This window comes from Vulpes vulpes, chromosome 14 (genome assembly GCF_048418805.1).
Source record: "Vulpes vulpes isolate BD-2025 chromosome 14, VulVul3, whole genome shotgun sequence".
NCBI classification, from domain to species: Eukaryota; Metazoa; Chordata; class Mammalia; order Carnivora; family Canidae; genus Vulpes; species Vulpes vulpes.
The window spans coordinates 24,707,307-24,725,595 of NC_132793.1; the positions used below are offsets into that span (position 1 = coordinate 24,707,307).

General features: G+C 44.7%; 1 protein-coding gene across 3 annotated transcripts in view; it reads right to left on the reverse strand.

The window, feature by feature from the left end:
* ZNF341 (zinc finger protein 341) overlaps positions 1-18,289 on the reverse strand; it is a 44,161-nt gene that overhangs the window by 12,602 nt on the left and 13,270 nt on the right. For 2 of the 3 annotated variants that reach the window (XM_026009876.2, XM_072736091.1), the window contains exons 5-10: positions 17,099-17,350; positions 12,890-13,085; positions 11,008-11,098; positions 8,876-9,069; positions 6,346-6,536; positions 1,626-1,834 (exon numbers count right to left, since the gene is read on the reverse strand). In XM_026009876.2, coding sequence (XP_025865661.2) covers positions 1,626-1,834; positions 6,346-6,536; positions 8,876-9,069; positions 11,008-11,098; positions 12,890-13,085; positions 17,099-17,350 — 1,133 coding nt within the window. The remainder of the gene's footprint in view (positions 1-1,625; positions 1,835-6,345; positions 6,537-8,875; positions 9,070-11,007; positions 11,099-12,889; positions 13,086-17,098; positions 17,351-18,289) is intronic. The other variant, XM_072736092.1, reaches the window with a different exon arrangement.

The following is an 18,289-nucleotide window of genomic DNA, read 5'->3' on the forward strand; positions in this document are numbered from 1 at the left end:
TACACTCTACCGTACCCACTGTCTATTTGGCAAACTCCTATTCATCCTTCAAAACCCAGTTCATCCCAGCGGTGCCTCCAAAAAAAAAAAAAAACAAAACCCAGTTCAGATATCACTGCTTTAGGGACATCTCCCAATGTCGCACTGTGGTACTTGTGTACCTTATATCTACATATACATTAGCATTTTGTCACAGTACATGTAAGCATATTTACACACCTGTCTCCCTAAGAAGCCTGTGCATTTTTTTTGTTTGAAAAATATTTTATTTATTCACTCATCAGAGACACAAAAAGAGAGGCAGAGACACAGGCAGAGGGAGAAGCAGGCTCTCTGTGAGGAACCCAATGTGGGCCTCAATCCTAGGACCCTAGGATCACGCCCTGAGCTGAAGGTAGATGCTCAACCACTGAGCCACCCAGGCATCCCAAAGCCTGTGCATTCTAAAAGCAGGGTCTGTTGTTACTTATCTGAAGCCTAGACACATCACCCAGGAGTAACAGAGGTTACTGGATAAATCTCTACAGACACAAGTTTGTACAGAGAAGCAAAACCATTCCAACATGAAAATATTCACTAAGAACTGGGAGAAGTCCCCTGACAAATACCCCTCCTTGCTTATCACTAATACCTATTCCCACGCACTCTGTGCAGGGTTTTGTGAGGCAGCTGCTCCCCGATGACATAAGGTGAACACACAACAAAATGACTCCAGGCAAAATCGTGGGATTTCACACTAATGAAAATGATGTTAGGTGCCTGCAGATAACCCATCAACTCAGGAAGGCTGGAAGAGGGATCAGAAAACAACCAAATAAGAGAAACTCAGTGAGGATGGTCACAGGACTGAGAGCTCAATAAGATGATTCGAAGATGACAGGATTCAAAGCCTGTGACAAAACTGAGGGAGCCCTTCTTCATTTCTGCCAAAGGGATGCTCTCTCTGACTACAACAGAAGACTAAAGTGATATAAAGGACTGTCAGAAAAAATCACTCCAAATAAAATCTGCACTTGGGGGATGCCTGGGTGGCTCAGTGGTTGAGTGTCTGCCTTCAGCACCAGACATGATCCTGGAGTCCTGGGATCGAGTCCCACATCAGACTCCTTGCATGGAGCCTGGTTCTCCCTCTACCTGTGTCTCTGCCTCTCTCTCTGTGTCTCTCATGAATAAATAAATAAAATCTTTAAAAAAAAATCTGCACTTGGTTCAGTCTTTGGTCATTCTAAGGATCAGCCTATAGCTTCAACTTTAAACTGAATTGTGTAGGTTATAAAACAAATGAATCTTATCTTTATGATTTTTGCTTTCCAATATGTGCTTGCACATTCTAAGAATCAGTGTACCATTCTGACTGTCACCTAAATTTTGTAGATTATCAAAATAATATTTTCATGATATTTTTAGTTTGGGGGAAAAATCAAATCCTTTTTCCATCATGAATGAAAAACTACTGGTTTCTCTTTTTTTCAGATTATTTTTTTAGTATAAATGTCTACCAAGTTGAAGAATTCTATAAGGAGGGCCTGCATCTTCTCCCTCAGGTCCTCGGCAGTCAGAACCAGAAGGCTGCAGAGCCCTGGGGTCCCTGCAGGGAGAGAGAGGGGAAGTACAAGGGCACATACTTGTAGACGGCACTGTCCTTCTTGGGGCTGTGCTGTGGCAGGAGGCTATGGGAGTACTGGTGCACACCCAGATCATAGAGAGATGGGAAGTCCTTGCCACAGAGGTGGCAGCGATAGCTTAGCTCCTCCTGGTGGCTCTTGATATGCTCCAGAAATGTGTCGAGCTTTGGGAACGTCTGTGCACAGCTTTTGACCACACACTTGTATACCTTGAGGGAAGACAGAGACCAGGTGAGGGAAGGCAGACTGCTCCCCTGCTCCCCCTGCTGCTGGATCTCTGTTTTGTTTTGATTAGAGAATCCTCTCTGCTTAGCCAGCCAGTCACAAGGCCCTATTACCTTTCCCTCAGGTGCTGTGTGACCTGGGTATATTTAGAAAACTTATCCCAAACCTGGAAATACAATAAAAAGACAACATTGTGTCCTTCTGGTGTTGTACCACAGTAGTGGCTCTCCGATGTGAGGGTTCACTGTAGTAACATATTGTTGGGTACCATTCCCAGAGCATCTGATCCGGCAGGTGTGGGTGGCCTGAATATGTACATTCCTAACAAGTACCCAGGTGATGGAAGCTGAAGCTGCTGCTTTGGGCACCTCACTTTGAGAAGTTCTGTCTAACAAGCCTGCCTAGGGCATCTCACTCTGGGGGATGTGCCTTGCTTTGACCATTTACTATTGATCAGGATCCAGATTCTAGAGTTAAATACTAATTTGCAAAAACCAGATCCAATATAAATGATTTTTGTAGGTAGAAAAGATATCCCCAAAGGTCATGGGTTTTATTGCCCTATAGGACGTTCACCAGATTTGTATCTACCTTAGCGATCTTATTTGAATATTCTTTTCTAGGGGCACCTGGGTGGCTTAGGGGCTGAGCATCTGCCTTTGGCTCAGATTGTGATCCTGGGATTCTGGGATTGAGTCCCATGTCAGGGTCCCCACAGGGAGCCTCCTTCTCCCTCTACCTATGTCTCTGCCTCTATGTGTCTTTCATGAATAAATAAATAAAATCTTAAAAAAAAAAAGAATATTCCTTTTTTTTACTGGCAGAATTATGCATAGGTATAAATACCAGTCTCTTAGATCCTCATCTGAACTGGCTTTGTCATCCTTTTAATTTCCTTATTAATGAGTTATGTAAAATTCTGGCTCATGCTCACTGTTATTTATATGAGTTATATTTTTAAATTTTGAAAATTATACTTTGACAAGTATACTCCTGATTGCCTGTATAATTCCATTTGCTCGTTCTTCCTAACAAAGTGAACCCTGATTTGTGCAGGGTGGCAACATGCCCAGTTAAAATACTTGATCTCCCTGGCTCCCTGGCATCTAGTATCAGCCACGTAGCTCCTTCTTGCCAGTGATATGCAGGCAGTAGTCCTTAGGGAAGGCATTACTTCTATAACACAAAAGGCAAAAGCTTTTAAAGAGAAATCCCTTCCATTTTTCTCATTTGTCCTGACTGGAATACAGACTGGAAAGCAGGTGATATCTGCAGATATAGCAGCTATCATGCAATCTTGAAGATCAAAGTCACAGGCTAAAGATGGCAGGGCCGAAAACCAGAAGAAGCCTGAGTCTACAATGACATATCTGACCTGCTATACAAGCCCAATACTGCTTACTTACAGACATCTTGTAACATAAGGGAGATAAAACCCTAACTAGTTAACTAGTTATGCCTATTATTTTCTATTATTTGCAGAGTAATAATGAGTTCTTAAGTGACAGAGCACATGCACTGTCTTTGACTGATGAGAGATCTACAGAGGGCTTCTAGGAAAAGTTTTCTTGCTCCTAGAAGAGACACAGAGAAGATAGCCCGTGCTTGCTGTGTCTGGACTACTGCCTACAAAGAGTGACTACCATCCCAGGAACACAGACAATCTGTCAGTACAGAATAAGGTCATACCCTGAGGTGGTAGAGACAAGAGCTGGAAGGACACAGGGACCCTGATGTTGGATTAAGTCAACTGACCATCTCAGGCCTGGAGCTGCCCAATCTTGGGTTTTCTTATTATGTGTAATGACAAACCTCTTAATTGGGTAAGCAGTTTGAGTCAAAGTTTTCTGCGATTTTCCCCAAGGGTATTCTAGCTTAATTTCCTTAATCCCCCGTTGGGGATCTAGAGTAAGAGAAAAGTTAGAGATTTGGACGAAGATTTGATTATAGTGATGCTTACCATGGTTTTGCTTACAACAGCAAAACACAGTTCATATCCCTCATATTAAAACAATGGGATTTTTAAAAATATAGCTGTTAAAAACTATGTTTTTTAAAAACAGTGACATGAGAAAATTTTCAATATAAAATTAGGTTAAAAAATAGAAAGCGCAGGGACGCCTGGGTGGCTCAGCAATTGAGTGTCTGCCTTCAGCTCAGGGCATAATCCTGGAGTTCCAGGATTGAGTCCCACATCAGGCTCCCTGCATGGAACCTGCGTCTCCCTCTGCCTATGTCTCTGCCTCTCTGTGTCTCTCATGAATAAATAAATAAAATCTTAAAAAAAAAGTAGAAAGCACAAATCTCAAGAGAATTTATGCTTATTAAAAAAAAAAATCTCAAAAGGCCCCATAGGGATGATTCCACTTACAACATTCTCAAAATGACAAACTTATAAAGACAAACTGATTAGTGGCTTGCAGAGGCTGAGGATATTGCAGAAGAGAAAAGCAGGTGTAACTAATGAGGGGTGGAACAAGAAAGATCTTTGTGGTGATAGAATAGGCTGCGATTGCAGTACAAACCTACACAGGTAGTAAAATGGCAAAGAACTATACATATGCTTCATACTCATGTCAGTTTCCTAGTGTAGCTATCAGGCTGTACTTATGTAAGATGTAATCATGGAGGGAAACTGACTGAAGGGTATAAGGGATCTCTCCCTACTATCTTTGCAACTTTCTGTGACTCTATAATTCTTCCAAGAGAAAAAGTTAAGAAAAAAAGTTATCAGAAAAAAAAAGCACAATTCAAAACTATATGTGTATATAGATCCCAATTATAATAAGAAAAATAGAAGTTTTACAAAATATGGTGGATTTTGTGCTGCATTCTGGGGAGGATATACTGTAAGGCGGTTAATGACATGGGGTTTGGCTTTGAGCTCTGACCCAGTCGGTTACTGGCACTGTGGATCTGGATAGGTCACTTTGCTCCTCTGGGCCTTAGTTTCTTCATTTGGATATACTGGAAATGCCTATCTCTAAGGCTGTTATGAAGATTAAAAAAAAATTGAATGTAAAGCATTTAGCAGGTGTCCAGCATATAATAGATACATTCCTTAACCTATACATTCTTTGTTTTTTTAAAATTTTAAAAAAGATTTTATTTATTTGAGTGACACCTGGGTGGCTCAGTGGTTGACTTCAGCTCAGGGTATGATCTCGGGGTCCAGGGATGGAGTCCCACATCAGGCTCCTGTGTCTCTCATGAATAAATAAAATTTTTTTAAAAAAAGTGTTTTATTTATTTAAGAGAGTGAGTGAGTGACAGAGAGCAAGCATAAGCGGGAGGAGGGGCAAAGGGACAGGGAGAAGGAGAAGCCGAGTCCCCACTGAGCATGGAACCTGACACGGGGCTGGATCCCAGGATTCCAGGATCATGACCTAAGCCAAAGGCAGACATCCAATCTACTGAGCCACCCAGGTGCACCCAACCTATACATTCTTTAGATTTTTCTGAATTTTCTTTTTTTTAAAGATTTTATTTATTTGTTTGTTTGTAAAGATTTTATTTATTTATCCATGAGAGACACAGAGAGAGAGGCAGAGACGCAGGCTCCCTGCAAGGAGCCCAATGCAGGACTCTATCCAGGACCCCTGGAATCACACCCCAAGCTGAAGGGAGATGCCCAACCGCTGAGCCACCCAGGTGTCCCATTTTATTTACTGTAGAGAGAAGGAGAGAGAGAGCGAGCACATGTACCTGAGTAGGAGGAGGGGCAGAGGAAGAGGGAGAGAGAGAAACCTAAGCCAGCTCCAAGCCCAGAGCAGAGCTGGATGCAAGGCTCAATCTCACCACCCTGAGATCATGATCTGAGCCAAAATCAAGAGTCAGATGCTTAACTGACTGAGCCACCCAGGCATTATTGAAGTGTACACTTTAAAAGGGGTGAATTTTGTGGGATGCAAATTACATCTTAATTAAAAAAAAAAAAAAGACTAGGGCCCTAAATCCTCATAGGTAGGTGTTTAGACATGAGATTTTTCTTTTTTTTCCTTTTTTTTTAAAATTTTTATTTATTTATGATAGTCACAGAGAGACAGAGAGAGAGAGAGAGGCAGAGACATAGGCAGAGGGAGAAGCAGGCTCCATGCACCGGGAGCCTGATGTGGGATTCGATCCTGGGTCTCCAGGATCACGCCCTAGGCCAAAGGCAGGCGCCAAACCACTGCGCCACCCAGGGATCCCACATGAGATTTTTCTTGTGGTATTAAGAATTTTTCTCCTGTTTGTTTGTTTGTTTTTCTCCTGTTTGATTTCTCCATTATATAACCCCTAAAAGGTGAGTTTCCTATCATGGCCTAGCAACATCATGACGCAGGAAGTGACCCCACCCAGAGAGGGTAAGCCTGGCCTATCACAAGTGGTTAGATGGTAACTCACTGCAGTGGGGCCCATTCCTGGCCCTTCCTGGGCAGGGTTCAAGACCCTAACACCAGCCAAGGCTCATGCCTAGGGTGGTTGTGACCTCTGCTGCCCACCACGCACTTACCTGCTCATTCTTATGCTGGGTCATGTGGGACTTGAGCTGGAAGTAGGTGCTGAACTTGCTGGGGCAGAACTGGCACAGGTAGGAGCTGTCAATGAGAACGACCTGCTTGGCCTCCAATTTGTCCCCTTCATCCTCACCTGCTGCGGGCAAGGCCTGAGGCTGTGGGGCACTCGACAGGGACTGGCCCAACCCTGCAGACGAAAACCAGGGATGAAGTCACTGAGAAGGGCAGGGGAAGAGTCAGGACAGGGAGCCATGACATTCTGGAAGGACCCACAGAGCACCTCCTGTGTGTTGCTGGATTTACCCTGCCACCTACCACGTGCTTGGTGATGGACATTGTACTCAAGGCACTACACTCACATTCAGCTTTGTGTACTGATACAGCCATTCCAGATGCTCATCTCCTGAATACTTCCATCCTGATTGGTAAATTGCTGTTGCCTCAAATCTCCCCTACTGGCCTTTCCCTCCGCCTCTCTGTGGTTACTAAAAATCCCAAACACTACTCCTAGCTGTATTCATCATGCCTCCCTGACTCCTTGTTTTAATTACAATCATTTGTTTAGCTGTTCTTCCCTCACTTTCTGAGAACAGGGGCCTCCACAGTAGGCCTCCATAAATGTTTGCTATATGGTTGAACCCCTGGTGCCAGGCACTGCAGGAACAGAAAAGAAAAGAAAAGAAAAGAAAAGAAAAGAAAAGAAAAGAGGAAAAGAAAAGAAAAGGAAGGGAAGGGAAGGGAAGGGAAGGGAAGGGAAGGGAAGGGAAGGGAAGGGAAGGGAAGGAAGGAGAAGAGAGAAAAAGAGAAAAGAAAAGAAAGGAAAAGAAAGGAAAAGAGAAAAGACAAGAAAAGAAAAGAAAAGAAAAGAAAGAAAAAAAAGAAAAGAAAAGAAAGGAAGAAAAGAAAAAAAAGAAAAGAAAAGAAAAGAAAAGAAAAGAAAAGAAAAGAAAAGAAAAGAAAAGAAAAGAAAAAAAAAAAAGATTCCTCCCCCAAAGAGCTCAAAAATATATACAGGGCACACATAGAATGGCTAAACACACTGTAGGGCTAGTTCCAACAGGAGGGTCAAACAAAAGTGGTCACATGCTGCTGGTACAGCAAAACACCCCCTTTGTTAGCTGGTATGTGACAAGCATTGCTCAATCATGGGACTAAACAGGACAGGCTTAGGCACCGTCCAATACAGTGGCCTACACTGTCCAATACAGTGGCCATGAGCCACATGTGATGACTGAGAACTTGAAATGTGTCTGGTCCATATCCAGACATGATATAAACATAAATATACCCTGGATTTTGAAAACAGTATAAAAAGAATATAAAATATTTTATTAATAATTTCCTTATATTGGGGTGCCTGGGTGACTCAGTTGGTGGAAGTGTCTGCCTTTAGATCAGGTCATGATTCGAGGGTCCTGGGATGGAGCCCCACATCAGTCTCCCGCTCAATGGGGAGTCTGCTTCTCCTCCCTCTGCTCTTCATCCTCCACTTGAGCTCTGTCTCTCTCTCTCTCTTAAATAAATAAATAAAATCTTAAAAAAAAATTTCCTGGGGCACCTGGGTAGCTCAGTGATTGAGCATCTGCCTTTGACTCAGGTCATGATCCCAGAGTCCTAGATTGGAGACCAGCATTAAGTTCCCCACAAAGAGCCTGCTTCTCCCTCTGCCTATGTCTCTGCCTCTCTCTGTGTGTCTCTTAGGAATAAATAAACAAAATCTTAAAAAAAAAAAAACCCACAACAACTTATTTATATTATATGTTAAGATGATAATATATTAGGTTAAAAAATGATTAAAATTAATTTTTTAAAGATTTTTATCTATTTATTCATGAGAGAGAGAGAGGCAGAGACACAGGCAGAAGGAGAAGCAGGCTCTCTGTGGGGAGCTTGATACAAGACTCAATCTTGGATCCTGGGATCATGCCCTGAGCCAAAGGCAGACGCTCAACCACTGAGCCACCCAAGTGTCCCTAATTTCGCTTTTTTTTTTTTTAATTGTTTTTATGTAGCTACTAGAAAGTTTGTTCATATTACATTTTTGTTAACAGTACTGCTCTAGGCCTAGTAGTCCTCAACCCCCATATAGAATAGGAATTAAACCAATATCAAGGACATGATCATGAGCACAGGGACAAGTGATGGCTCGTGTGAGAATCCTACAAAGTATAAAGGAGCTTTGGAGACCATCTGCCCATGGAAGTCAAACAGGTTTCAATTTCAAGTCAGCTGATAGTGACTGCCTGGAGCAATACAGTGAAAGCAGATTCTGAGGCAGATTCCATGCGCAGCAAAAAAGACAGGTGATTGATTAGTGTTGTCTACCTTGGGCACAGTATTAGAGTAAGGCCAGGCTTCCTGTATATTTGCCATCCCTCCTTTCACGCTATGCACCACTTTATAGATGAAGTAGACTGAAGCCCAGAGAGGTCAAGACGGTTGCCTAAGATCACACAGCTAGGAATGAAACCCACAAAGCTTCAAAGGACAGGTATGCGAACAACAGCATTCCTCAATTCTACCTACCTGCGTTTTCCTCATCTTCCTGCCTGCTGGGGTTGAGGGCCATGACCTGTACTGTCACAGAGTTGCGAGAGACAGTGCCACCGCTACGCCCTGGAGGCCACACCTTATGAGTCTGCATGTGTTTCTTGACATTAGATTTCTGGGCAAAGGCACGGCCACATGCAATGCACTGGAAGGGCTTCTCCCCAGTATGGCTGTGGGAAACAAAGCTGGTCAGCAATTTCATGTACGAGCTGGGATGTGACCTCAGCAGAGGAGATCACAGCCCCCAAGAAGGCCCAGGCGGAGCATCCTGGGTGCCGTTGGCTATCTAGTGACAAGCTGCTGACACCAGGAGGACAAGCAGCCAGGCCAGAGACAGACAGACCCTGGGCTCCCAGTGACTTTACTGAGTTGCTGAATCAACCAGCCCTAGAGCTGGTCTTCTCTGTTGCCATCTCATACTGTGAGATAAAACATTTCCTGGGATCCCTGGGTGGCGCAGCGGTTTGGCGCCTGCCTTTGGCCCAGGGCGCGATCCTGGAGACCCGGGATCCAATCCCACATCAGGCTCCCGGTGCATGGAGCCTGCTTCTCCCTCCGCCTGTGTCTCTGCCTCTCTCTCTCTCTCTGTGACTATCATAAATAAATAAAAATTAAAAAAAAAAAAAAAACATTTCCTAACTGTTTAAGCCTACTTAAATCAGGATTTTATTCTTTGAAGAAGAAATAGCACAATCACAGCATAGCACTTGTAACCATTACTTAATATCTACCTTCAAATCAATCCAATTTTTCAAACTTAAAATAATTAAAAAATTAAGCTTCCTATCACTATATGGGAAACCACTTATCAATAAAAAGTAATGAAAAATGCAATAACTTATAAAACAATATAATTAAGATCTATAGAGCTGCATTGTCCAACAAGGTTAACACAAACCACACTGGACTATTTAAATTCATTAAAATTAAGTTAAATTAAAAATTAAAAATGCAGTTTCTTAGTCATACTAGTCACATTTCAAGTGCTCAGTAGCCCCATATGGTTAGTGGCTACCCTACTAGACAGTGCCAATTTGGGCATTTCCATCCCTGCAGAAAGTTCTATTGAACGGCACTAGTGTAGATTAGTGGGTCTCAGAACTGAGTCTGATTTTGCCCTTCAGAGGACATTTGGCAATATTTGGAGACATTTTAGATTGTCATAGCTGAGGAGTGAGAGGTGCCACTGGCATCTAATGTTAGAGGTCAGGGATGCAGCTAAGCACTCTACCAAGCACAGATTAGCCCCTCTCAAAAAACAATGATGTGATATAAAATGTCAATAGTGCTGGGGCACCTGGGTGGCTCAGTCAGTTAAGCATCTGATTCTTGATCTCAGGGTCATGAGACCCTGCCTGCCACGACTGGAAGCTGAGGTATATACATATGCACGCGACCATGCGCTCTCTCCTTCTCTCTTTGCTATAAAAAATGAGCAAGTATGTGAGAGGTGTTCAAAACAGACTAGCACCCAAATGGAGACTTTCCTCTTTGATGCTTCAAAGATTGAAAGAATTCAAAAAGAGAATAATTTTCTACATCTTTCAGAATTTCTCGACACCATAACCACAAGCCACCTAAAATCATCTCAGGTACCAACGTATCCCACTCTGTGAAAAAGAGTGAACAAGACCCCCCCCCACACACACTTACAAATGGAAAAGCCAAGGCCCAGAGGGGCTCCCTGCATGTTCTCAGGACAGAAAGTAGCATGTTAGTCCTGAGTGAACAGACCCTCATGGAGTCATATTTGCAGAATGTGGCAGCCCTTGAGGTCAGCCCTTTCTGCAGAGGTTAGAACTGAGGCACCCCTCACACTGGCAAAGGCCCTATAGTTGCAGTACATTTCTCCCCTCACTGCACCTGGCTCAGACTTTCCCTACCATAGCAGGCAGGCCCCAAAGCTCTCATAGATCCCTCCTACTGCTCCTGAGACAGAAGAGGGAAAAACTGACCTGCCTTGGACCAGAGGTCTGAGAACCATAACAGAATGGATGGGGTCAGGTCACCACCCTGGCAAGAGGACTGAGAGGGAGCCTTGTTTCTACTGTGGATGGCCTCCCGACCTGGGCTGCCAAGGAGCCACCTGCCCCACCACACCTGGGTACCTTCGGATGTGCTGCTGCAGGTCGAAGTTTTTGGTGAATGACTTGTCACAGTATGAGCACTTGAGTTTCTGAGCCTTTGGCTTCCCTGCAGCTGAAAAACAAGGTTGGGGTGGGGGTGTGAGGCTAGTGTATAATTGAAGGCAACAAGAGCAGCCTCCTACTATTCTATGTGTTGGACGTGGGGCCAGAAAGCCCAGACCCTGGGAGGTCCAAACCCATGGACAGGCAGGGGAAGAAGCACAGAGCCTCTAACACTGCCTGGAGGAGGAAAGCCCAGGACATGTTCTGGCTAGAAGAGCAGAACAACCTCTGAAAGGCTCCCCTCTGCCCTTGGATAAAAATCCAACCACCGGTTTAGTACTGCCTTCAGCCTACGGTGTAATTCTGGAGACCCGGGATCGAGTCTGGCATCAGGTTCCCTGCATGGAGCCTGCTTCTCCCTCTGCCTGTGTCTCTGCCTCTCTCTCTCTGTGTCTCTCATGAATAAATAAATAAAATCTTAAAAAAAAAAAAAAATCCAACCTCTCTGCTGTAGCCTACAGGGCTATGTATCCTCTGCTTCCTGCCAACCTCATCCTTCTCTCCATCCAGCTGCAGTGGACTCCTTGCTAACCTTGAAAAATATCAAGCATGGTCCCACTTCAGGGCTTGTGCACCTGTTGTTCCTCCTTGCCTGGTATGCTCAACCCTCAGATAGCCACAAAGCTGCTTCCTTCTCATCCCTAGATAGAGAAGTAGCATCATTTTCCAGTCTCTCCCCATTATTCTCAATCATAGTACCCTGTTAATCTCCTTCCTGGAGCATCCCATAAACAATTATCCTGTTTTCCCTGTGTGTCTTTCCCATTAACTTGTAACTGAGGGCAGAGAAATCATGGACCATGATGCTGGGTCCTCAGTACCGGACACTGAGCCTGGCACACAGACACTCAACATATATTTGTAAAAGGAGGGATAGAAGTAGTTGACCGGAAGGCCCCTAAAAAATCCTTGATTTCTGTGCCCTCCCCTTCTACCACCACTTTCTAACACTGCCCCTGTCCCATCCTTAGCATCTCTTGAAGGGGTGACAGACACTGCTGCTTGCCTTCCTGACATCCACTGCCCCCTCCTTTCCTCAGAAATCCTCTGAATAATGGGAACATCAATGTTCCTAGCTAAAAGAGACATTTCCCAGATTCCTTTGCAGCTAGAGATAGTCATATGACTGAGTTGTGATCAATGAGATCTAAGTGAAAGCATCATGCAGAACTTCTAGAAGCTGGGAGAGATGCCCCTTCTATTCTTTTTACTGCTTGGAATATGAAATTGATGAGTGGAACTCCAGCAGCCATATTACGTGATAAGGCACCCTGATAACAGAAGCTATAAGGGCGCCTGGGTGGCTCAGTCACTTAAGTGTCTGCTTTCAGCATAGGTCATGATCCCAGGGTCCTGAGATCCCAGGCCCTATGTAGGGGGGGGTCCCTGCTCAGCGGGGAACCTGCTTCTCCCTCTCCCTCTGCCTGCCACTCCCTGGCTCGTGCTCTGTCAAATAAATAAACTAATAAATAAATAAATAAATAAATAAATAAATAAATAAATAAACAAACAAACAAATAAGCAGCTATGCCTGAGGGGTAGCAGAGCAAAAAAACAGAAGAAATATGGGGGCCTGATGACCACATACATAAGGACACAATTTCCAAAATACCTGTCACTGGCCTTGTTTCACACAGGAGAAAAATAAAATTCTATCATTTAAAGTCACTCTTATTTTGGATTTTTCACTACACACAACCAAACTTAATCCAAACCAACACAAATGGAAAGACCAGAACTAGGCAGCCTTATGGACAATTGAATGCTGAGGAGAGATGCCCCTGGTAAGCTGTGGGCCCACCTTCTGGGAGTCCACTGGCACCTTTGGCCCGTCGGGTCTTCAGCGTTGGTGGGGAGTCAAAGGTGGCCACTGTGCCCCCCGTGGCACTGGTCATGGGGGCAGCAGGGTTTGGTCCTTTCGGTTTGAATCCCTGTTTGCCAGGGCTGTATACCGGAGGCGTGGGGTATACTGGAGCCTCCACACACTGGTTTGGCACCTAGAAGGTCAGCACAGTTAGGAAGAGAGGCCTGGAAAGGATAGAAAAGAACTATACAAGCCGGGGGACCCTTACTGTGGCCCTGGCTAATCTCAGCCACTTCCCACCTACATCACAATCCTAACCCCTTCATCTGGCTCAGTGATTCCAGTTACTCCCAAGACCTTATAGAACTCAATGGAGCCAACACGCTAAAAGCAGCTTTGGAGGGGTTAGGTTAGACTCTGCCACTTATTTTTCTAAGTGCTCTTGGTAAGTCTTTTAACATCTCTCAGTTTGGAGGCACCTGGGTGGCTCAGTGTTTGAGCGTCTGCCTTTGGCTCAGGTCATGGTCCCAGGTCTTGGGAGGTCTAGGGAGCCTGCCTCCCTCTGCCTATGTCTCTGTCTCTGTCTCTCTCTGTCTCTCATGAATAAATAAATAAAAAATCTTAAAGAAAAAAAATCTCTCAGTTTCATATCTGTAAAATGGGAATAATCAGAGTACTCCTCTCGTTGGGTTGTTTGTGAGGATAAAATTAGTTAACATGTAAAAAGCTTAGAATGGTGCCAGCATATAGTAAATACTCAATAAACCTTAGCTACTGCTATTGCATTACTAGTACTAGGAGGAGTTTGTTAGCACAGGAGAACCAGGAAGTCAGAAGGATCTGTGTGCCCTCACCAGCAACCCCACTTCTAACTAACCCTGCCTAATCCAGTATGTATCTCTCAACTGAGAACTGACACTGAAACTACAAGAAATTCATTCACATCAAATGAATTCTGAGCTACTCAAACCTAGTTAACACTAAGCTTACATCATAACACTGGGGCATTGTGAAAAATTCATTAATTCAATGATTTACTCATTATTCATTGGTTTTCCCAGGCTGGCCTAACCAAAATTTTGCTTCCTATCCTTCTCTGCTTTTTTTTTTCTTTGTAGAATTATAATTATTTAATAAATTATGTGTTTTACTTACTTATCTATTATCTGCCTAGTTCCATCAAGGCAGGGACTTTTGGTCTCTTTTTGTTAACTGTTCTATCCCCAAACCTGAAGTAATCCTTGGCACAGAGTGGGCATTCAATAAATATTTATTGAATCAGTGAATTCATTTATATATTATAATATAATGATGCATAAAAATATGCACTTGTTCAGATGACCAAAACATATTTGTCAGATATATTTGGTCTTTGTCCACAGATCCTGAAAATGCTTCAAAGCCATAAAAGTGAAATGGGTATCTTATTTATTTTTTTTTGTTTTATTATTAATGAAAGTAGCTTTTGGCCCTGATCCAAGGGCAGGCTGGTTGCTGAGAGGACCAACTATCTGACAGATGGGTCAGAACATTCAGTCCCATACCCCAACCTCTGGGGAGTGAGGAAGAGCTGGAGGTTGAATCAGCCACAGCCAATGACATAATCATGATTATGTAATAAAGCCTCCATAAAAACTGCAAAGGACTGGGTTTGGACAGCTTCCAGGTTGGCGAACACAGGGATGTGCAGGGTGAGTGGCCACCCAGAGTGGGCACAGAAGCTCCATGCCCCCTTCCCCATACCTCACCCCATGTATCTCTTCATTGGATACATGTTGATCTGTATCCTTTATTATATCCTTTAACAAACTGATAAACGTAAATGTTCCCCTGAGTTCCGTGAGCTGCTCTAGCAAATTAATAGAACCTAAGGAGAAGGTCTCTGGAACCTCCAATCTGTGGTCTGTCCATCAGAAGCATAGGTTGCTTGCAACTGGATAAAGTAGAGGTGAGGATAATCTTGCAGGACTGAACCTTTAACCTGTGGAATTTGCTGTTATCTCCAGGTAGATAGCATCAGAGTTGAGTTGGGATTCTTGGACACTGTGCTGCTGTCTGAGAATTGCTTGGCATTGGGGGTGGGGGACGGGACCCCACCCAACATTGGAATTAGGTCCAGGAACCAAACAGGTGATATCCGTGGATGTAGGTATCGGGCATCCAATATGGCACCATGTGATATGGTAGGTGCTTCTGCTAGATCTTGTCTGTTGGCCTTGGATGCCATTCCTACACCCTTCCAGGCTCTCCCCTGATATGCACACTCTCAGACTCCCTTGCCAGCAAGGTTCTGAGCACACATTAGGTAGTGCCCATGAGAAGCACCTACATGATATTTGGAAGGCAGAGGGAGGTAGAAACTGCTTTCCTCTGGCAGCAGTGGTGGGAGACAGGAAGGTCTGCAGTCCTAACTTTTGGAGTAGTTGGCTGAACTCTACAATCCCCTCCTGACCACTAGCTTCGAGGACAACAGGGCAGCAACAGAATCCTATAGCTTCCCCACCTCTGGGCCAGGCAGGAGCATCCTGGCCCTCTGGGCCAAGCCACAACAGTAAATTTGAAAACCAGTGACACCGCCAGCTCTTCTTTTTGCTCCATCTAGCCCTTCCCAAGCCACCTTTGTAAGCACCTGACCTCGTATATTAAATCCCTTTGCCAGAAAGACCTAGAGTGGTCCCTATTTTCTTGACCAATACAGCACTCGATAAAAATGTACCACATGGATGAATTTACCCATCATTCAAGTCATTACTGAGCAATTACATGACTGCCATAGGGTTTGCTCTCTTTATCCTCAGGGGATAAACGGGAGTTCTCATTTCAGAGGAGAGAAGACTGAGGTCAGAGGGCCCTATTTCAGATACCTATTAGAGGTATACCTCAGGCCAGGGACTCTGCTACGGGCTAAGGATGCCAAATCAAAGAAGACTCTGCCCTCAAAGAGCACCCTTGTCCTCATGGAAATAAACAGCACTCCCTCTGGTCTGGCCCTCTCTGCATATGGGCTACCACCATACTCTCAATCTCACTGACTTAATTTGTTTTTTTTTTTTTTTAACTAAACAAAGGGAAGCTTGCTCTATTCCCCCTGGCTAGGACAAATCCTCTGCAGGCTCTCATAGCATTATGTGGCTGGTGGTGGGATTTTCCCATTGGTCTGGTTCTCTTTAGATATGTATGCTCCCTGACGTGGAATGTCTATATGGCTAGGTGAGTGGGAATTAATGTGACCTCAAGTGTAGGCAGGCTCTTGCTGTCAGAACCACACCTCCTAGCACTGGGGTCTGGGCAGGTTCTGAACTCTGAGTACCTTGAGCTTGTAGCAGAGAATTAGTGTGGTACGTGGTGTACTGATGGCACCATGGTTTCGATTCTATCACTCCCAATACCTGTGCCCTTCGCAGTATGATTTGCAGCTTTTCCCATCAAGATGTGGCATCTATTTCCCTACTACTTAAATCTAAGCTGGCCTTGTGACCTGCTTTGACCAACAGAAGTGACTCCGTCACAAGCCTAAGCTCCAAGAGGCTGCAAGCATTTCTGCTTGCATTACTGCACCTCCACTGCTGCTGTGAGAACATGCCTGGCTAACCTGCTAGAGGATGAGAGATGCATTGGAGCAGAGCTGGGTCACCCAACTCATCCCACCACAAGCCATCCTAGAGCAGCTGACAGCTGCCATCTCCAGACACCTAGAGCCAAGATCAGCAGAACTGCCAAGCAATGTCCATGCAAGAACAATAAACACATTTTGCTATATACCACTGAGGTTCTATGGATATTGCTTACACAACCATAGCTAGCCCATATATCCAGCTTATTAAAAATGTAAGAGACTGGGGCGCCTTGCATATCTGACTCTTGATTTCAGCTCAAGTCACAATCTCGGGGTCCTGGGATCAAGCCCCACGTCGGGCTCTCTGCTCAGCAGGAAGTCTGCTTCTCCCTCTTCACCTGCCACCCCCCCACATTCATGCACCCTCTTTCTCTCTCTCAAATAAATAAATAAATAAATAAAATCTTAAAAAAAAAATAAAGTCCTCTCCCATGATGTGGATACACCCCTGATCTGGGTGTATCCTTATTTCCCATGGTACCTCTGGCACAGTGTCTGGCACACAGCTGGTGCTTGGGAAAGGTTCAGATTACCCATGATAACCATAACCAGTTTCTCCACCTCCACCCCAAATCCCAATCTCTGCTCACCTCCAGGGGTGGGTAGGGCTGCATTCCTAATGCCTGGATCTCCACTGTGCCACTCCCAGCCAGGGGTGCTGTGGCACTGTACACCTCCACCACGCCATTTCCGCCAGGGTTGGGACGCCCAGGGGGGCCCAGGCTCTGGGGTGGGGGTGGGGGTGGCTGGGGTGGTGGGGGTGGGGGCAGTGGTGGAGGGGGTGGAGGAGGTGGTGGAGGCTGGGTGAGGTAGCTGGGTGCAGAATGCATGTTCAGGCTGCTCTGAAATCAGAAGAGAAAATTAAAGTGTCACATCCTCTTGATAGCAGCTGTCTTCTTATCAGTGAGGAAGGACATTTGCCTTAGCTAGCCAGATGGAAAAAAGAGCCCCTCACCAGGCAGCTCGGAGAACAGCACTGACAGGACACATGGTAACACAGTCATAAAACAATACGGAGGAAGCATCAGCCGGGTGCCACTGCCCCTTTTCTCTTATACATGACTGAGTTGATCAAGCAGTCCCAACGTTGCTGTCTTAGGAGGGCTTGCTTGTGGAACCAGTTCTTGAATGGCCTCTGAGAATCTGCCTTGTGGAAGGTTGCCTATGATCAATAAAGCTATTTTGCTCACCTAGGTCACTGATCATTCTGTACCAGGTTACTTAGACTGTATGGACAGTGTGATCTGTAGCGAATACTTCCTTTCCTTCTACGAGTCTGGGATTTTGGTCACTGTGGCACCTACATGTGCAATCCCCAATTAAAGCCCTGGCCCTCAAATCTTAGGTGTGCTTCCTGGGCAGAAACATGTACACATGTTGCTGCTCTTCACTGCTGGAGGGAAAAGTGTTTTATGTAATCTCTCCCCATTTCCCCAAGAGGAGGAACAGTAGAAATCTATGCCTGGATTCCTCCAGACCCCAGCTGATGTATTTTCCCCTTGCTGATCCTTTGTCAGGAATAAACCACAGCCAAGAATACAACCATCCTGAGTCCTAGGAGTCTATCCGAGAGTCGTTGAATGTGTGGATGTGTGGGTGGCTGTCGATCCCTGAAATGCAGGCCACTGACTTCTAGAAATTTATTCCACAAAAATAATGAAGCAGGTGGGCAAAGATATGCATACATGGATGGTTCTCCAGTAGTTTTTTTAACAGCAAAAAATGGTAATGACCTACATATCTATTAATAGAAGCCTGGCTATAGAGAGGATGGTCCATCC